This window comes from Giraffa tippelskirchi, chromosome 9 (assembly GCF_054371585.1).
Source record: "Giraffa tippelskirchi isolate mGirTip1 chromosome 9, T2T-mGirTip1v1.2.pri, whole genome shotgun sequence".
Taxonomy (NCBI): Eukaryota; Metazoa; Chordata; class Mammalia; order Artiodactyla; family Giraffidae; genus Giraffa; species Giraffa tippelskirchi.
In genome coordinates, this window is record NC_137283.1 from 152,294,214 (window position 1) to 152,316,349 (window position 22,136).

The 22,136-nt window shown below is 38.8% G+C and overlaps 1 protein-coding gene across 3 annotated transcripts in view; it reads right to left on the reverse strand.

Annotated features, from left to right (window-relative positions):
• SYNE1 (spectrin repeat containing nuclear envelope protein 1) overlaps nt 1-22,136 on the reverse strand; it is a 471,658-nt gene that overhangs the window by 34,066 nt on the left and 415,456 nt on the right. For 2 of the 3 annotated variants that reach the window (XM_081530296.1, XM_081530297.1), the window contains 3 exons: nt 12,168-12,330; nt 2,407-2,594; nt 1,360-1,510 (listed from right to left, as the gene is read on the reverse strand). In XM_081530296.1, coding sequence (XP_081386422.1) covers nt 1,360-1,510; nt 2,407-2,594; nt 12,168-12,330 — 502 coding nt within the window. Of the gene's footprint in view, nt 1-1,359; nt 1,511-2,406; nt 2,595-12,167; nt 12,331-20,298; nt 20,542-22,136 lie in introns of those variants that run through there. The other variant, XM_081530298.1, reaches the window with a different exon arrangement.

The following is a 22,136-nucleotide window of genomic DNA, read 5'->3' on the forward strand; positions in this document are numbered from 1 at the left end:
AGCACTGGTTCACACTGGGATAATCTGAAATCTACTGCAGAGTTTACTGTGGCTTTTTACTAGAATTTTACTAAGGGAAACTCTTTCAGATAGGATTTTTTTTTCCCCTGGGATTTAGTGGAATAGTTACATATAGGTCCATATTCAGACAGCAGAATAACTCTTATTTATTTCACATAATATTTGAACAGTTGTATAGCTTTGTGTAGCTAACCATCTATGACTCCTAGATTTTAAACCCCACAAGAACAAAACCCAAACTTCATATTTACTGTAACAGGCCTCAAAATAAATGCCTAGTTAATTGCTGTTACAAGGTAAAAATGAATCTAGCTGAATTTGGTTGGATTTTTTAGTCTTATTTTAAAATATCTCAGGGAGCTCAGGGCAGACTTAGCAACCAAGAATGATTTTTGTAAGATAATATGCATCAGAACAGTTCATGGTTAATATATATGAGGACACAACTGCCAATCAATGGACAGTGACTGGCAAAGAAATTTCAAATTAAAAAATGATCAACTTTAGGGACCAGTCCTCGGTGAAAATGAGAGGCAGTTGAGAAGCTGGAGTTTCATCCTATCACAGTGATAGAGCAGATGTGAGACTGCCCAGACAGGCAAGGAGCTAGAGTCAGTTACTGAATGATTGCTTTCTTGATGAGTATGATTATACTGCTGCTATTTTTCTCTATAAATTTGAAAAATCTTAGTGACTCAATGGCACTGTTCCTCATTTATAATTACAGTTGGTTTATAATTTAAAATATTTGATCAATTCTGGAGTCAGTTCTATTTATCAATGATTAAAAGATAAGAGGAGCCTGGTGGGCTACAGTCCATAGGATCGCAAAGAGATGGACACGACTGAAGCAGCTTAGCAGGCACTTACACACACACACAAACACACACATATACATACATATGTATACGTACACACACACTCCAGTTAAGTGAAAAAAATCAAGAAAATATATTGAATACACACACACACATATACATATTATAGCTGTTATAGTATGGAATGGCATCATATTTGAGTCTTAGAAGCTTGATTATAAAGAACTGTTAAGTTAAAAGAATGCCAAGATCATTTTTGGGGAATCATGATTCCTGTTTTCTAATAAGAATTTCTCTTCATTACTACTTTATTTGTAATTCTTGATACGTTTAAAGTAAAAACTTCCTTTCTCTTCTTTGCCTATCATGATGTAATAAGGAAGATGACCAGAAAGTCATCACTTAGCTGTCTGAACAAATGATATGTGGGCAAACAGTTTGTTTGGGTCTTGAGACACCAAAGACCAGCTGGCTACTCTTGTAGCAAAATAAAGATGAAATATTTGGCATTGAAAATCACCTCAAATTTCTTTAGTTCCTCCTTGGCAACTGTATAGAGTACCCCGGAAGAGCTGGGAAAGGCAGCTGTCCTTTCTGAGATCTTGAGCCAATCTTCAAAATGAGAAAAGTCATCCAGAAACTTCTGCCACAATCGCCATGTCTCTTCAATTCTGAGACAGAAAGGAAAGAACAGAATCCGATTGTTTGAGACTGTTTATGCTCCAGAGCCCTGTCCGATGCCTGCAACAGGATTAAGAGTGCCCAAAACAAGCAACTACTGTGCCAAACGGTAACTAACTGTGCCTTGAGCCACATTTGCCCAGACTGAAAAAGAAACAACTGTTTGAGCTAAAATGAAACAGCTGTGTGAGTGTGTATGTATGTGTGTGTGTGTTTAAACACACGTCCTGCAGCTCTGGGTTTGGAACGAGTCAAACTGAGTCTGATAAGCACATGGTGTGAACTGTTCTAGGCGTGCGCAAGGAAGTTTAAAAGTGTAACACTCTGCTGTCAGTGCATACTCATCCCGAGGTTTGCTGGACTAAAACTAAGGTTTGAAAATTCATTGAACGTCAAAGTCACCCACATCAAAATCAACCAGTGATGGCAAGACAAATATTAAGCTTTCAGGAGGTCCCCAGAGAGCATGAAGATTCTGTGCCTTAAGTCATTGTGGTCACTTTCTAATACATCACTAATTTTTTACCACCTTGAATTTAAAAAGGCTTCAAGAGAAGTCCTTTTGTTTTATTATTTCCTTTTCAATGAAAGAAAGTTACTTTTTCACAACATGGATTATGTAACGTAATACTTGTTCAGCAAGGGCATATTTTAATTGTTCTAATTATATTTAAACTGCTAGGTCAGGCGTCACTTGGCTTGTCATAAGTGACCTTTATACCTACTTACGTTTCCAACTGAGTGTAGATGACAAGTTTGGGAAACCGAAGCCATCTTTGGACATTGCAACCAAAAGGAAATGGTCAACAGCAGATACCCTGGATAAATTTCTTTATTGATTTTTTTGTCCTTCCTTTGTTTCAGCTGTGTGCACATCCCCACTTACTTGAGCCTCCTTTCCATGGACATGGCACAGATGTTTCTCCATCGGCGGTCCAGGTTTCGCGTAGCCTGCTGGATGGAATCGCACTCGGCATCTGTAGCGCAGGCATCACAGTCATGCAGAAGGACTTCACACAGGTTAAGCACGGAGGCCACACCTGTGCTGTGTTTCTCGATGTCTCTCTGAAGCTCCTGCAGGGAAGGAGACGTGCTTTATTCAAACACTTATTTACTGACAGGAGAAACCGCAGCTGTAGTCACCAACTCAGAAATGGTTAGGCAAAACCTTGACAAGTATTTCATTTCCTTGAATGCATGAAGCTTCTTCAACTTCCTTTATGAAATACTGCAAGCTCAAAAGTATAAGAAAATGAGTCTAGAAATATTTGGGCTACGTGAGCCATGCCAAAATATCAACTGAGCAAGTAAGACTACATCAAGTGCACAGAGTAAAATGAGCTTCTTTAGTGATTGAAATATGAATCTTGCCCCAGTTTTTACTTCACAGATATATCACTTCCATTCCAATCCATAGATCAATCAAAGGGGTATGTGTGCTCCTGTTAAGAGTTGGCACTCACTTTGATCTCCAAGGATCTGCAAACTGTTTTAAACAGTTAACTCCACCATCATTAAAAGGTACCATGGTTTAGGGGACCTTGGTTTTCTATCATGTATGACAACCATTATCAGCAGCTTCTTCAATGAGCAAATTTAAATGTAGGACAGAAACAGGAAGATATGAAATATGATGATAATGTTCAATTCTTGTAATATTTTATGTTTTAGGACCAGCAATTCCTGTGATAAATCGCATATAACTGAAAGAGGTTGTGCAAGAGATTTGAAAGGACAGTTTAGTGAAACAGAAATATTTGACAGAATTTATTTTCTTGTGTCTAGTTTATGAAATCTCCAAAGTTAATCAATGGCACTGTTATTGCATTCAACAGTAAGCTACAGTTTGTGAAGAAGACATTGGGATATGGTATTAACGAGAAAAACAGGAAGAAGAATCTACATACAAGAATATACATCCCAGTTACCTGAATAAGTTGAGGAATTATCAAGAGAAAAGTTAGGCAAATTCAAGAACTGTATAAGAGAAAAGGAAAATACATTGAGGACCTGGATGAATAGGACAAGCAAAACATTCTACCAGTAGGCTTCCTTTTTAATAATGGAACTTTGAGTAAATCGAGTTAAAAGCTCAACAGAAAAATAATGTATATTTTGTTACCCTCTGTGCAGTTAATATGGTAATATGGAAGACTTGATATGGTAGAACTATGGGCAAATTCAATGCCTTAAGAAAGATAAACATTAATCTGTTGATGGCTACTTAGGTTGCTTACACGTATTCACTTGTAAACAATGCTGCAATAAACATGGGAGTGGAGATATCTTTTCAGCACAGTGATTTCATTTCCGTCAGATACGTGCCCCAGAAGTGGAATTGCTAGAACATATGGTAGATTTGGTTTTACTTTTTTGAGGAACATCTATATTCTCTTCCATAGTGGCTGCACCAATTTACATTCCCACCAAGAGTACCTAAGGGTTCCATTTTCTCTAAATCCTCACCAGTACTTTTTAATCTCTTGTCTTTTGATAATAGCCATCCAACAGGTGTGAGGTGATATCTCACTGTGTTTCTTATTTGCGTTTCTACCATGATTAGTGATGTTGAGCATCTTTACATGTACCTGTTGGCCATTATGACTATTTTCTTTTAAAAAAAGCTTGTTTAGGTCCTTTGCTCATTTTTAAATTGGATAATTTGGTGGGTTTTTTTGCTATTGAGGTGTATTTATGAGTTTCTTGTGCATCTTAGATACTAACTCTTGATCAGATATGTGGTTTGAAAATATTTCCTCTCATTCCTAGGTTGCCTTTGCATTTGGTTGATCATGATTTTTGCTGTGCAGAAGCTTCAGAGTTTGATTTAGTCTCACCTGTTTCATTTTTGCTTTTGTTGGTTGAACTTCCAAAAGTCACTGCTAAGACCAACGTTGAGGAGCCTTTTCCCTATGCTTTCCTCTGGGTTTCAAGTCTTAAATTTAAGTCTTTAATCCATTTCAAATTAGTTTGTCTAAGTCATGTAAGACAGAGGTCCAGTTTAACTCTTTTGCATGTGACTATCCAGTTTTGCCAACTCAATTTTTTGAAGGAATTATCTTTTCACCATTGAGAATTCTTATTAGGCAAATATTAGTTGACTGCATATGTAGGTTTATTTCTGGGCTCTCTATTCTGTTCCATTGGTCTTTGTGTTTGTTTTTATGCCAGTACCATACTTTTCTGATTATAAAGGTTTTGTAATATTAATTTGAAATCCTGAAGTGTGATGTCTCCAGGTTTGTTCTTACTCAGGACTGCTTTGGTTATTAGGGATCTTTTTTGGTTCCATATGACTTTCAGGATTTTTTTTTTTTTCTATTTCTGTAAAAAGTGCCATTGGAATCTTGACAAGGATTGCATTTAATCTACAGATAGCTTTGTATGCACATTTTAGCAATATTAATTCTTCCAATCCATGGGATATCTTTCCATTTGCTTATGTCTTATTCAGTGTCTTTCATCAATGTCTTACAGTGTCAGAGTACATACCTTTCACCTCCTTGGTTGAATTTATTCCTCAAGTATTTCATTGTTTTTGATGTCATTATAAACAGATTTTTTTTCTTTATTTTCCAGATACTTCATTGTTAGTGCTCGGAAACACAATGATTTCTGTATGTTGAATTTGTATGCTACAACTTTCCTGAATTTATCAGTTATAAAAGGCTTCTGGTGGAGTCTTAAGAATTTTTCTACATGTAAGGCCATGTCATCTGCAAACAGAGACAATTTTACACCTTCCTTTCTGATCTGGATGCCTTTTATTTCTTTTCTTGCTCAATTTCTCTGACAAGGCTTTCCAGTGCTATGTTGAATAGAACTGGTGAGAGTGGGAACCCTTGTTTGTTTTCAACCTTTCATCACTGAGTATGATGTTAGCTTTGGGTGTGTCACATATGCCCTTTATTATGTTGACGTCCATTCTTTCTATACCCAGTTTGTTGAGAGTTATCATTTGAATTTTGTCAATGGTTTCTCTGCATCTATTGTGAAGGTCATATGATTTTTATTTCATTTTAGCAATGCAATGTATTATATTTACTGATTTGCATATGTTGAAACATTCTTGCACTCTAGGAATGAATCCAACTTAATTACAGTATATGATCTTTTAAGGTGCTGCTGAATTTGGTTTGTCAGTACTTTATTGAGAGTTTTTGCATCTATATTCATCAGGCATATGGGTTGACAGTTTTCCTATGGTATCCTTATCTGGTTTTGGTATCAGGGTAATGCTGGACTCATAAAATGAGTTTGAGAGCATTCTTTTCCCTTCAATTTTTTGAAAAAGTGAGATGAATTGGCTGTAAATGTCTGGTAGATTTCACCTGTGATACCATCCAGTCTTGGACATTCCTTTGTTGGGAGGTTTTTGATTACTGATTCCACCTCTTTATTCATTATTGATCTGTTCAGATTTTCTATTTCTTCAAGATCCATTCTTGGTAGATTGTATGCTTCTAGGAATTACCCATTTTTTCCCTAGACTGTCCAATTTGTTGGCTTATAACTGCTCATAGTAGTCTTTTACGATCCTTGGTATTTCTTGTAATGTTCCCATTTTCATTCGTAAATTTTTAGATAATTTATTTTGGTCCTCTATCTCTTTTTCTTGCTTACTCTAACTAAAATTTGTTGTCAATTTTGTTTATAGTACCAGAGAACCAACTCAGTTTTGTTAATCTTTTCTATTGTTTCCTTATTCTCTATTTCATTATTTCTGATCTACTCTTTATTATTTCCTCTTTTCTGTCAACTTTGGGCTTAACTTGTGCTTATTTTATTTTATTTTTTTCTAGTTCCTTGAGTTGAATTAGGTTGTTTATTTGAGATCTTTATTTTTTCTTAATATAGGTGTTTATCTCTACAAACTTCTCTTAGAACTGCTTATGCTATATCCCTTAAGTTTTGGTATGTTGTATTTCCTTTTTTGTTTATCTCCAGATATTTTTAATTTCTCTTTGATTTCTTCTTTGATCCACTGGTTGTTTAAGAGTGTGTTGTTTAATTTCCATGTATTTGTCAATTTTCTAGCTTTCTTCCTGTTATTAATTTTTTAATTAATTAATTTATTTTAATTGGAGGCTAATTACTTTACAATACTGTGGTGGTTTTTGCCATACATCAACCTGAACCAGCCATGGATATCTAATCTCAAAAACTATGGTTGGAAAAGATATTTGATGTAATTTACACTTTCTTGAATTTATTGAGACTTGTTTTGTGGTCTAACATACAATCTATCTTGGAAAATGTTCCATGCTCTGAGGTTGGGATGGGGCAGGGTGTGCTACTTGTTGGGCCCTACAATCACCTCTGATTGTATGAGATCACAAGCTATGTTTACTGGCAGGGCAGTGCTACCGGTTGGACTCATGACTGTGCAGGGCTATAGGCTGGTCTCCTCAATTGCTCTTGATGGGGTCTCAGCCTGTGCTCCCAGACTGGAGGGTGCTGCTGGCTGGACTCTGTGTTCAGATGAGGCCTCAGGCTGTGCTCTGTGATCATGCATAGCTGCAGGCTTGGAATTGGGCAGGGCCATAAACAAGTCTTTGCCATCAGGTAGGCCACTGGCTGTGCTCCTCTGTTGGGCAAGATTACTGGCCAGACTCTCTGGTTAAGAGAGCCCTCCAGCTGAATCCCACAGTGAGTAGGTCTAGAGACTGTGTTTCATGGTCGAGCTGGGTTGTTGTCTAGGCTTTCTTGTTAGGTGGGGCCATAGCCTAGGTTTCAGGCTGTGTTGAGCAAGTAGACAAGGCCCTCAGATGGACTCCACCACTGAGTAGGGGTTGTAGGTTGGGCAGAGGCTGTCCAGGGTCACTGTTCAGGATCCCTGGCTATGCAAGACCAGAGGCTATGCCCAGCAGTTGGTAGGGCTACTGGCTTGGCTTCCTGCCCAAGCAGGGCTTTTGGATGGGCTCCATGGCTGCCTGGGTTCTCTGGCCAGGCTTCCTGGTGGGGTCGGGTGGAGACGGTGCTCAGCTGTTGGGTGGGGCTGGGCATCTGCCTCCCTGCCCAGGCCGAGAAAGATCAAGGCCAGTTGTCTGGGGACCCAAATCAGGCAGAGCTGCCAAGTGAGTCTGCAGGCTAGACAGGGCCACTGGCTAGGCTCTGCTGATGAGCAGAGGTGCTGGCTAGGGTCTCTCTTTGGGTGCAGCTGCAAGGAGGAATGCAGTTCCACCAAGACCTGAGTGTGGGTGCTGTAAGCCCCCACGCCTTCTCCATCTTATCAGATCCCCTGCAGATGAGCCCTACAGATTTCCTCCCTGTGAAGTGAGACCCCGCTGGGCCTCCTGGGAAGCATCACACAATCCTGGGGGAGCTGGATGTCCACCTGGGCTTCTCTTTTCCCATTGGAGGAACCACAGGCCTGGGAGGTCCTCTTGGTGCAGGGCTGTGCCAGCCTGGGGAGATTGATGGGGGCAAAGGGTAGCCACTCCTGTCATCTTCTACCATGGGCCTTCCCAGTCTCTGTGGTCTTCTTGTGACGGGGACTTGAGTCAGGAATGGCTTAGGCCACCATCTTGATGACATCACTCCTCTATTTGCTTTTGAGTCCATCTCAGAGCAGAGACTCAAGAGTGGAAACTGCGGTGGGAACCAGCACCAGCGTGTGAAACCCAGAAGACTCTGACACACGGCTGGAGGCCCAGCGTTGACACCTCTGATCGACCCAGTCGTGGGGGCCCTCCACAGTCTGGTAAGATTTACTTCCAGGTGCTTGGCCAGGTTCCCACAGTAACTATTGGAGAAAAAGTCTCCTTGTGCTTCTGCTCAAAAGTTTTTGTTCAAATCAACATTAAAAAATAAAGCTTGAGGGATTTTATAATTATATAAGAAACCAAACACAGATCACAATTTTAGTCTCAGCTTTAACTTCCATTGGTAACGGTCTCCAACTGCCCCACAGTGTCTCCGGATTCATTATTTTGCCTTTATAACACAGAGAAATTTGACGAAACATCCTCTGAAGCCACCTTAAGCCTCTATATATTTCTGCCCAAATAAATTTGTAAGAGTCAAGTACATTGGCAAGACAGACATATAGAAACTCCACATAGGGAAATGGAAGAAAATATATTTCTTATCAATTTAATCTGTTCATTTAAATATTTGTCAGAATTTTTCCCCTTTGGAGACAGATTACTTTTTCTGCTTTTTTAAAGTATGGATCCAATATGCTATAATTTTTTTAAAAAATCTATGGTCAAATATTTCCCATATTGTGCTGGACACTGTGTTAAGTGCTTTTCTTGCTAACTTCTTTAATAACACTGTGAGTCATGTACTCTGATTCTTAGTATCCTATATGTGAGGAAGTTGAGGGTTAAAAGAGTTCATTGCTTTGTTCCAAGTCACATAAAAAAGTGGTGAGGCCAATATTTGAATCCAGAAAGTCTTTACTTTTAACTGTTAGTGTAAGGTTGTTTATCTTTTTGCCTTTAAACTTTAAAAGTCTATATGAACATTTATTAATATATTGAAAATCTACTGATCTTTTAATTAAGTAATGCCCTTTTCACATCAGATTCTTCACCAGAAACAACCATTTCCATCTCCTGTAGCTCAGTTTTCTGGTTTTTACTTCTGTTTTTCTAAGTAACAGGTTTATATTAATATTTCTTGATTTTTAAATGTTAAACATTATCAGTGTGTCTAGAGTAGAGAAGGAATAAACTTCTACATGACTCACCAGGCTCCAATTATTGGTTTAGCACCTCTTATAGCTAAAGCAATAATCATTTCTTTGCAAGATTACAGCTCTTTAATATTTTTCACACTTGAGCTACAAAATATGCTATGGTTATATTTCTTTTCTTACACAACTTTTTGTTTTCTAAAATCAATAGTTCTCCATTTCTCTCTCTCCCTTGCTCTTTTTTTCTCTTTAGAATTTGTATTGCATTTTTTCTCTTATGGTGCGAATAAAGCTCCTTCCAAGAACTCCTGGTTGCCAGGGGAAAGGATGGGAAGATGGTAGATAGGGAGTTTGGGATGGACATGTACATACTACTGTATTTAAAATGGGTAACCAACAAAGACCTACTGATAGCACAGGAAACTCTGCTCAATATTATGTGGTAGCTTGGATAAGAGAGGAGTTTGGGGGAGAATGAATACATGGATAAGTATCGCTGAGTCCCTTTGCTGTTCACCTGAAACTATCACGTTGTTAATCAGCTATATTCCAATACAAAATAATTTTTAAAAAAAGCTCCTTCCAGTATGGTTAAGTCCATCAGGTCCCCTAGTTCTGCAGTTTTCTTCCTTGGAGATGACCTTTTTAGGGCACCCAGACTCCCTACTCCTGTCTGGACAGGTTCTTGCTAGATGACAGAACCACTGTCATTTGGGACTTTGCTTTACCATCATCCTGGGGATTTCCTTCTTTCTCTCCTGAATATTATTTTTCCTCTCATTTCACTATATGTAGAATATCCTTCATTAGATTCTTGCGATGTGTGCAGAGAAGGCTAACTATTCTATATATTAAGTGGCAGATATAATATTCTAAATCATAAGTGATCTTCTAACTTTTAGAGGGCATTCTGCCATTGTATACTAGCTGCCATCATGGTTTTGGAGAAATCAAACCTTTTCACCTTGGAAACCTTAAAATCTCTTTATCCACCATCTTCTGAAATTTCATAATAGCTTTGCTTTCTGTTAATTTTCTGGGGCGCTTGTAGGGTTTGTGCTCTACAAGTGTTTAATTTTCATTTTGGGAATTTTTTTCCTGCATTACTCCTTTGATCATTTCTTCCTTTCCACTTTATTTTGGAGAGGGAGACGGCTTTTACAGCATAATTGAATTGGATTTTGCACGAATCCTGGCTGCAGGATTAACCTGGCTAGTGACACCGTGGGAGGGGATGCAGTGTGGTGGAGTCAGACCATTTGGTACAGAGTCTTCCACTTATTCCCTCTATTTTTAACAGAGTGGTTCAAGCACCAATGGCATCCTGTATTATCAAATTAAAGGTCCCTCTGGTTTGGCTGACTAGCTGGGCTTAGGCGGAATCTGCTCACTGAACCACTCCTTTCTCTGACCTTCAAGCAATCTTTCCTTTAAAGCCCTGCAGACTTGATAGTTCCACTTCCTGAGTGAAACTTCTGGGAACTCTGTCTGCAGCAGGAAGCAGCTGTCTTCCTCCTCCATTCTGCTAGCACCATTGCTTTTTATCTACTATCCATCTTCCAAATTCTCTTGGATGCCTGTCAGCTCTATTATCTTCTCTTCTGTTCTTTGCGGTTGTGGGTTTTGACCTTTCATCCCCTTTACTATCATTTTATTGGGGTTTTAGTAACAGGTAGAACTGTAAATGCATATCATCAATTTACCATTTTTAACTAGATACTGTTTTGGTTTTCTCACAGTTGCTAAATCACAACACTGGCCATTAGCATTTTAACTCTTATCACTTGTCCATATCATTACCATGTTCTCCAGGAAAATGTGGGAAACTTGAGGCAAACCACAACCCCCAGAGTTACTTATCAGAGTCCTACAGAGGGTTTTAATCTTACAAAAAGTGAAAAATATCTTGCTAACAATTTCTTACAAAAGAAATGCTAATTTAAATATCAAAGTAACCCCAACTCCTAAAAACTGTATTTTAATATCTGTTCTCTTTGGTTGAAATCGCTTATAAAATCAAGTGCATAAAACATTTCATAGGACCGAAGAAATAGGTCTGTTTATACATTTTGTAAAATTAAGGAACTTGAATAAAATGGCTTAATGTAATGGAAATAACTGAGGTCGGTAGAATTTTCAAAGATAATTTAAAAGCATGAAATAGCAATACATCTTATGGGGGATGCATGGTGTTGATTACTGACAGCCGGAGTCTACCATGCTGAATAAGAATCAGCAAGGAGAGTGGGAAGTGAAAATCCCTTCTGCATATATTTTTCAGGGTCACCCTCTTATGCTTGGTTGCGTTGGGTATGGTGCTGTGTTTGCTACACACAGGAAGATGACATTGTAGTCCGTGGTCTGTAGGTCATGGAATCCTCCTTGCAAAACAAAGTTATTGAGACTCTAGAAACTCGATAAGTATGCACTGTGATCTCTCTCAAAAGCACTGTGTGCAAAACACAGAAAAGGGCACCTGAGACTATGGTTGTGGGTTAGTGACTCACAAATAAATAGATAAAGCTGTTAGCATTGTTCTGGATATCTCATTGCAGCTCAACCCAAGCTTCCATCCTAGGATGGCTTCTTGGAGGACCTGTGACATTAACCCTATGATGGCAGATCTACTTAAGAGTCAACTTTGTGAGGACTTCCCTGGTTTTCTAGTGGTTAAAACTCTGTGTGCAGGGGGGCCTGGCTTCGATCCCTGGTCAGGGAACTAGATCCCACATGCTACAACTAAAGGTTCCACATGCTGCAGCTAAGACTCAGCACAAGTAAATAAATAAATATTTTTTTAAAAAGAGTCAACTCTGTGAGGAGATGGAACGTATTTGCCCCAAACACCTGTCTAGCCAGTGCCTCCTCTTTCTCACCAATCCTGCCCAGCTTCCTCCAGATTTCCCATCCCAATTCACCATCTCACAGTCATGTGTCTATTCTGCCCAGGAGGACCAATTTTCAAGAACCTATTAATTCTTCCCTTCTATTGTTTTACACTTTACCTGCTGCTCGTTCAGCTTTTTCTGTATTTCTTCTGAGTCACAGGAATCGTAGACGATGGGTTTGGCCAGCTCTGACTCAATGTGGGCTAACCATGTCCTCAGACTGCTCATGTTCTTATCCAGCTGCTGTACGGCAACCAGAGTCTCCTTCAGCTTCTTTACCCTGTGGGCAGAAAAGGAGAGACGTCATCTTCAGGGAGAGGCCTCATTTATGTTTCCCTGGTGAGCAAAAGCCAGCGTTGGGTCTAAACCCAGAGTCCAGCCTGGTTCAGCCATCTACTGTCTGTGTGACTGTGGGAGGTGGCACAGCCCTCCTGGGTCTCTGTTTCCTCGTCCATAAAATAGAGAAGAAGTAACAGTATTTATGAGATTCAAATTAGGTGAATAACGAAGGTGCTAGTACATGGGAAACATTAAAAAGAATATCAGGCATGGTTATCCTCAACACAGCTATAATGATATAACACTGGTTATCACAGAAATTATGGCTTCATCAATAATATAATCTATACTACGTATTATCACAAATAATATAATGTATACTTCTACCAAGAATAACTGGGAGAAAAAGTTAATGTTTCCAATGATTTGTAACTCAACAGATCACATATCCACAGTTCTGATCACTTCAGCTCCACTGAGATGTGTTTCAGCAACACTGTAGCATAAACTCAGTTCAAAGAAGAAAACACACTTAAGATCCACTATCAGTGAGTTATCGCATGCACTTATGCAATTTGAGTTTTCATGATGCCAGATCATGTCAAAGGTAACTAAGGACCTATTGGATTGTCAAGTGGCAGAAGGCAGGTGCCAGACCTACTGCTACCTAGTCTTCCACCTGCAGAGCCTAATTCGGTACAGTATTCACTATGGCGGTGATGGCATACATGCTCAATTGTGTCTGACTCTTTCAGACCCCTTGGACTGCAGCCCAGCAGGCTCCTCTGTCCATGGAATTTTCCAGGCAAGAATACTGGAGTGGGTTGCCACTTCCTACTCCACGGGATATTCCCAACCCAAGGATTGAACCTGATTCTCTTTTATCTCCTGCATTGGCAGGAGGATTCTTTATGGCTTTGCCATGGAAAGCCCAGTATTCACTACATTGCATACCTAAAAAACAACAATAACAAAATGCTGTTTTCCCATTCTTTCCAGGAAGGAGTAAAAACTCATTTCTTTAAGACTGCCATTTCTCTAACAATAATGTGTGAACACTTTAGAAGTAAGGTGCCAGAAAGACAAAATAAATGATTTGATTATTTTCTTAATGAAATGTACAATCTGATCAGAAATCTGGCATGGAAACAATGAAATATAACAATATGGTAAGAACTAAATTAAAAAATGAATCAGGTTTCTGGATAATAAATAAGGAGTGATCAATTCTGTCTTGCCACGTTCCGTAATTATTCATTCATTCACCACTTGTTCATTTCTTTATTCCTCCTACAAACATGTATAGTGCTAGGTAAACAGTGACAACTAAAGTTTCATCCTTGCCTTTGAGGAGCTTAGACTTTGATGAAAAAGAGAAGTCTGATGAAGAAATGATATGTGAGCTGCATCTTGAGAGGCAGATACAAGCCAAGCAGAATGTTTCTGGCTTCCGAAACATAAAGAAGAAAAGTTGAGATTCTGAAGGTGAAGAGTGTCACAGCACCCAGGAGATTAGGGGTGAAAGAACGGGGAAGAAAAGTGGAAAAGGGATGAGATGTGCTAAGATACAAGACTGATGGGTGGATGGGAGTGAGATTATACAGCTCTCATAGTGACATGATAATGAATTTGTCTGTAGTTTTAAAGATTAATAAGAACTTTTTCCAAGATCTATTTGTGGAGGAATGTTAAGATCAGTTCTGATTTTGAGTGCAGAAGTTTGAGGCAAGGCTGTTGGAAGAGTCCGTTTAGGAAGTAAATAAAATAGTTCAAGCGGTTTATGTCAAAAGCCTACTTTCAAACAGTGGGAGTTAGAGGCAGGGACTGGATTGCTAAATTCACAAATCGTCATGATGTGAGACAGAAGGAGCTAGAAATGATGTCTTTTCCAATTGATGATTAGATTGATGCTGCTGCCTCAGAGGATACACGATGAGGAGCAAGCTCTAGAGATTAATGGGGCACAAAGTTTAGGATATGATGAGTCTGAAGGATCAGCTAGCCATGTACGGAAATAATAATTCTTAGGTCCAGAAAAGACGACAGAGTGTATTGCATTGATTTACGTACTGTGGCATAGAGCTGAAGCCCAATGAAAGACTGTGTTTCATTCTGAAAGGGGGTAGACTAAGAAGAATGAACTTTAAAAGGTTAAAGGAGGAATCATAGGTGAAAAAAAAGTAATTAGGAAGGAGGTGAAGCAGGTAAGTGTAGCATAAAACTAAAGGTGGGAAAAGTTTCAAGAAAGAACTTGTGGACTGGGGAATAAGACTGATGGTATTTAAGGGTACAAACTTGTCACATGCAGTAATAAGCCACATGGATTGAATACACAGTAAAACGAATATAAATAACATACTATAATTTTGTACTGTGATAAATACTGCTACAATGGCCACCACATTATAAAATATCAATGTGTCAAAGTAATACATTGTACACCTTAGAATTACACAAGTACATGTAACTGTATATGTATATATAACTGTTTATCAAGTATATTCAATTAGAAATAATTTTTAAGTAGTGTCATATATATGTGTAACTGAATCACTTTACACTTGAAACTAACAAAATATTGTAAATTTACTAATTAAAAAACAAGAATTAAAAAAAAAGCAGTATCAGGCCATGGTTATAGAACTTCAGTGTGCCACAGTAAAGTGATCCTAAAAGGCGATAAATATTTATTAGTGTGCAGGTTAATGGATATGTCTGCATGTTTCCAAATTTTATGTGTTATGCAAACTAGCTACAAAATTATCTTAGAGTCACTAAAAGTTATCTTAAAATTAAAAAAAAAATTAAAAAAAATTTAAAAAAAATTAAATTTTCAAAGAAATTTAAAAAAGAAAGTGTTGATCAGCATGTGATCTAAATGCCCTCTTTATTAGAGTTGACCTGGTTTCCCTCAGGTAAGTGCAGCTCCCTAGACCCCAGCACTGTCCTATGGAGCCAGAAGCTCAGGGGATGTGGCCAGGACATTTCCATTTTTAAGAAGTAAGCCTTAGGTGTGCTAAATTGTGAAACCACAGACCTGCTTAGTCAAAGGCAGAGCAGGACATCATGATAAGGCCTAAAAAGAGCCATTAGAAGAGGTCTGCTGACCCCAAGTGAGTAGTTTAGTAAGCACTGTGGAAACCAAATACAGGTGGCATTTGGCTTCAGAAACATGCTTATGATAAAAGAGGATTGTTAATTATTTTAAGAAAGCGGGCAGGGAAATTGAGTAAATATGGTACAAAACACATAGAATTATCTGGCTAAAAGAAAAGATTGATTTTTCATTTTTGTTTAATGCAGTTGAAGGTTTGGAATCACTTTAGAATGTTTTTAGGCAGAGAAAAAGGAACTCCTGAGATAAGAGCCAAAGACAGAAGAAAAAGGTGAGAAATGATACATGAATATAGATGATGGAGCAAGAAGGCACAGGAGGCAGGGCAAGGGTACAGGGCATGGATAGATAAACTAGTTTTGAAAGGAATTTCCCAGTAGGCAATGGCACTCCACTCCAGTACTCTTGCCTGGAAAATCCCATGGACGGAGGAGCCTGGTAGGCTACAGTCCATGGGGTCGCACAGAGTCGGACACGACTGAGCGACTTCACTTTCACTTTTCCCTTTCATGCACTGGAGAAGGAAATGGCAACCCACTCCAGTGTTCTTGCCTGGAGAAACCCAGGGATGGCGGAGCCTGGTGGGCTGCCGTCTATGGGGTCGCACAGAGTCGGACACGACTGAAGCGACTTAGCATAGCATCCCAGTAATGGCAGAGCGTGAGCAGGAGTTTGGGAGGGACACAGATAGCACTTTTCAACTCTGTTAATATCAAGTAATAGCAGCAAAAAACCCTTATTGAGTCCCTGTTGATGGCCTGACACGGCTGCATGTATGTACACAGATTGCTCTGAAAAGAAAGGGGATGGGGAAGAGGAGCATATGATCAATGATTCCTGGCGCAGCCTTTATTTGAAATTCATTTTGCTTTTAGATCACAAGTTTTTTAAAAAATATATTTTAGACTTTTTTTGTTGTTGTTCAGGAAATGTGGTCACCTTACTGACACTGCTTATAATAGAAACAAATGGCACATAAGCAAAATACTTCCATCTCTAAGGTGTCAACTTGGCTCAACTAAAGTATCTGCTTGGAAAAAATGTCAAGAGCAATATGTCTTTCAAAACTCTAGAGATGTGATAGGGATTTCTCTGGCAGTCCAGTGGTTAAGACTCTTGATTCCACTGTAGGGGCCACAGGTTCGATCTCTGGTTGGGAAGCTAAGATGCTGCATGCCGAGCAGAAAAAAGAAAGAGCAGCAACAACAACTCTAGGGATGTGATACATTTCAGGTAGGTATCTGCAACAGAATGTTCTCAAAGATGGAAAACCTGCACTCAGAATGACCAAATCTCTCTATTCTAGTACTCCTAGGTGGTAAAGAAGGGATTCTCAAGCTAGGATTGGTCACTTTGGGGTGTTTTGCTGCCACACGGGCCAAAGCTAACTCTCTCCCCACCTCCTCGCTCCCATGACTCCCCAGATAACTCTGATAGGCTTTTTCGTGGGGAGCCACCTTTATGAAGAAACTATGTCATAACCAAACTATGATGAGAATTTTTATTCATTTTTAATTGCTTAAAATAGAGATCATCACTTTGGTTACATTTTCTGTAAATCAATATTTCTCTCGCAAATGAAAATCTAGTCATGACACCTTCACTTTTCCTTCTTGTCATACAAATGCTTAAAAGGATTTTCACTATGCTCAGTTCTTGATAATATCTATATTTCATTAATTATAATAAAACCCCTTATGTTTGAATAACATTTTCAGTGTGTAAAGGCATGATAAGGTGTGTTACCTTACATTGTTTTAAAAAAATGTGTATTTAAAAATTATATTCATATTCTGCAATATATTCAATTGATAGGGAACAGAAAACATGCATTACAATATATTTCTCATGACTTGTAATTCCATTCAAGATAAGACTTCTCTAATTAGCTTTCTAAGTATAATTTGTACCTGTCTTGAGAGCATTTGAAAACATTAGCCTTGAACAATAATTCCAAGGACTTTTACACACAACCCACTCACATTTCTCTCATATATCAGACAAAATTCACTTGAAGGTCAGTCAGAGAAGCTACTGGCTATAAAGTTCAGGGTGCATATCCTACCAACAATGATCATGGCATGGGCTTGGGATTTAACATGACCTTGGCCATCCTGCTTCAGTGTCCCAGATGGAAAGGACAGTCAGCAATCAATAGAGCCACTGCAATAGGACTGAAGAGTGGCTCATTGACCCGAGATGTCTGTCCTGGCTTTACCCCAGCTAAGAACGTCCTGTCAGGAACCTCTCCCACTGGACCAGCTTCCTGTCTTCAGATCCGGTGGGATGTGAATGCCGACCATGCTTTGGGATGGGGTTTTACAGTAGACTGACAACAGCATCAGGCTTTTGTGTGGAGCTAAAGGCTTCAAGGGTACCTCGCTCAGTGTCTTCTTCCTTCTTCCTCTTGTTCAGACTCTCTGGTGTTACTTATGCCCATGTTCCTTCCTTCCCATGGGAAGTTCCCTGGAAGGCTAGAACTGTGAATTTATACTCTGAGTTTTCTCTTTCCATTTTTGGCTGCCATACTAAGCTCAGTACCTTGCACAAAGCTGGGTTCTATTTAAATACCTACTGTCTCTGATGGCTCAGAGGGTAAAGAATCTGCCTGCAATGCAGGAAGACACAGGAGATACAGGTTCAATCTTTGAGTCAGGAAGATCCCCTGCAGAAGGAAATGGCAACCCATTCTAGTGTTCTTGCTTGAAAAATCCCCCGGACAGAGGAGTCTGGTGGGCTACTGTCTAACCGGTCACAAAGAGTCGGACACAACCGAGTGAGTAAGCAAGCAAGCTGCTGTTGCTGCTGCTGCTAAGTCGCTTCAGTCGTGTCCGACTCTGTGCGACCCTATAGACGGCAGCCCACCAGGCTCCGCCGTCCCCAGGATTCTCCAGGCAAAAATACTGGAGTGGGTTGCCATTTCCTTCTCCAGTGCATAAAAGGGAAAAGTGAAAGTGAAGTCGCTCAGTCATGTCCGACTCTCAGAGACCCCATGGACTATAGCCTACCAGGCTCCTCCATCCATGGGATTTTCCAGGCAAGAGTACTGGAGTGCGGTGCCATTGCCTTCTCCGAGCAAGCAAGCAAACATTAATAATTGGCATTCTAACTAAAATATTTTTATTTTGTTAACATATTTTAATTTATTTGACAGTAAATGTATACTTAAATTTTCTTCTAGATCATTTGCTAATGATATATTTGTTAAGGACAAAAATTAATTGATTTTCTTGGATCCAAGACACAAAGGGCTATGAATAAACACTGTTCCACTGGATATTGTCTACAGTAGCCAAATAATTTACAGATCAGTAATCCTGTATAATATTGAAGGAGTTCCAGCAGTCAGAGCAGTTAGTGCAAAATGTCAAGGGCATCGTGACATGGAAATGCTTGTTCATATAGTCCATTAAGGACAAGTTCCTCTTTTGAATGAATGTGTAAATCTTAGTAAAGTCAGGGAGGGTGAATGCTTAAGTGGTTCTCCCTTCCCATTTTTAAAAAAGTGCACTTTACCACAAATAGCAAAATATATTGTGTGTGTAAGTGTTGGGGTGGGGGGCTGATATGAGCTGAGAGGACGTGGGGGATAAAGTCCCCATATATCACCCTTGAGCTATTAAAGTTGATATTGGCGGGATAGGGATCATTCTTTTCTCAGAGAAATGTCCCACCTTTTTTTTTTTCCATTATTTCTTTAACGGCAACTTTGACTGACATGTCACCAATAGTTTTATTTATCTATCATTGTAAGAAGTTTGAGCAACATTCTTTTTCGTAGCACCCAGGATTATAATTCAAAATAAATGTTTACAGATGTCACTTGTCTGGGTAAGCTTAGCAAACCTGGTCTATCTGTAAGTCCCTGCACCTGGTTCCTCTTTCAGAGTCTCCTGTGCTTCCTGAGTATTTGATCTTTCTTGAGAAGGGCTCTAATACCAATTTCAGTTGTACGGCTTCTTAATATTGCCACGTGAATACACACATATATGCACACATACATACACATTTCATATATACCTCACTACTTTCCCTCAGAAAAATTTAGTAGATATATAAACCAAAACCAAAAAAAAATTCATGTGCTCAGTATATGAGAACCAGAAGTACCATTAATAAATTCTATTCATCAACAGGGGTTTATTTGGAGGATGTTACGGTACAAAAATTATGTTGAAAAATAAAGTGAAAATTCCTGATGTAATGTTATTCCAACTGAATAAAAATCAGTAAGTAAATATCTCCATTATGCACTAAATTACCATTTTAGACATGCATTTCCCCATGTGCATATATGTTTGAAAACCTTTATACTAGTCAGTGACCAAAACCTACTGACATACCTAAAGAGAAACAACTTTCTCTCACACACACAACCCTCCAGGCTGCTGAAACATGAGAGATTTTTTTATTTCATAAAGGGGACACTTTCGGTTACAAAGCTGTGAACTGGCTATGGTTGAATTTTAGTTTTAGCAGCAGCCAGTCCTTTAAATAACAGATGACGGACTGACAGGATCTTTCCACTGGACCTTTTTTCTGAATCCCTTTCCTGTGTCTCAGACTCTCTACTGTAACCATACCCCTCGTGTGACGATTCCAGTCCGGAGACAACTGGATACCGACCCATAACAAAGCCCATTAACCTTTCCAGCCAGCTTTGCAGGCCGGTAGAGGGACAAGAAAAACCGACAAATAACTCTAAAGAGTCCATGGCCAACAACCTCCTAACACCAGTCATCCCCACTTAACACTGGCAAAAACAATTATGGATTAAAGCTCCAGCATCCATCCTATCACCCCCACGTAACAAGAAAGTTATGTCCAAGGGAAGAAACTCAAGGAGGTGCCTGCCTTGCGACATTGCAGTTACAGTCCGGGAGGTCTGCGTCCGCACAGCCATCCTCTGCCATCCTCGGGGCACAAGAATCTTCTGCCACCACCATGAAGTATCCACTTGCACAAGTTAGGTTTGCAGAGCAAAAGGCTAAATCTTGCGTGGGGATGAAAGTTTCCCTGGTCTGTGTATGGAAGTATGAAAATGCTCCCTCCAGACAAATGTTGGTAAGTCTCTGCCTGATAATATGACACTGAGCAGTGAGTGACAAGTGGTCATGCTTCTAAATAAAACCTACATTCATTAACATGTGCCAGGCTTGATCTCCTGGAATGTAGGCCACGAGGGTAAGAAGGGGAAAGGCTCAGGGTAATCTGGAAGGAGGGGGAGGCTCCAGGTCTAAAGAAAGAAGGGAGCAGAAATAAGACTGGCTGCAGACACACCGCCATTCTGGAAGGACCTTCCCCCTTTTCTTGCAGGCAGTCTGTTAAGTTGGAAAAGATATTTGAAAAGACAAATGACCCAAACACAAACAAGCAAAACCGCCACAAGTACAGCATACTGTAGTAGCAAAAAGGAGCAACTTCTATTTTTCTTCAGTTTGCTTGCCAGCTAAGTGATGTAAGTAGGAGTTTAAGGGGTTGTTTGGGAAGATGGGATGGGCAAGAAATTCTGCTGAAAAGTGATTGGTCTTCACCTTTGAATAGACTATTTGAGCAGGAAAAGGAATGAAGAAATACTATTCTCCACTTACCTCAACCTTTGTCCTTTTAAAAATAATGATATGAAGTGAGAAAAATAACATGTTCATTTTAAGGTAATTAAAAAAATATGTTCATTTGCTTTGTGGAATTTCCGTTAACGGGAGGGGGATGGAATTGCAAGAATTTCTAAATTTTCTGCACTGATTCTATACAAACCTCATAATTTAAGCTTTTAAAGAAAATAAGCTCCCAAGTGATTCATTACTGGTAATTAAAAAAAGGAAATGTGACCAATGCCATCTGTTTTAAATCCTTTTAGGATTTTAAAATATATACACACGAATGACTTACAAATAAATAAATAGGCAATAAACGTTTGTAAAGTTTATTTTTTTAAGGCCAATATGATGAATTTTAACTAAAATAAAGCACTTGGCTTTGGTTATATGAGCTGATTGCTGTTAAAATAGTAATATATTTTATCTATAAAAGAAACAAACCTGAATTTTCACATTAAAAAAAAATCCAGAAAACTTGGCCAAAAATAAAATTATTTTAAAAATGCTATTAAAGATATAATATTTTCATTCTTTATAAAAATATCACTTCACTGATACATTATTTTCATCAAGATGGAAAATATTGGTCATAATTCCATAATAGAAGGCAAATTTGTTTTTTCTTAATTACTACCAGCATTAAAAAAAAACTGAGATCTTTAAAATTTCTCATTGCCATTATTTCCTTAGCTTAATTCCCTTTTACTATATTTACATTTTTCCATGGGTTAATTTTTTTCCATGTTCACTATTCTTAGCACAATATATTTATTCCAATGAACTAAATATAAGGCAAGGCTTTAAAGACACAATTATTGTAGTAGCAAAAAATGGCAATAATATAAATTTTCACCAGTAGGGAAAATACTAGATAAATCACATTATATAAAACTATGGAATGATCTAAAAGAATAAGATTGGCACATACAGTATATGATAGTATACATGATCCTTTCCCCTGTGTTGTCTCACTAGAGAAGTGGCAGTTATTTTAATGAACATTTTGAAAATGAGGAATCCGGGACTCAGAGAGGTTATACAGTAAGCCCTAGGTCACACAGCCAGAGCAAGGTGAACTAAAGCTAGGATGGT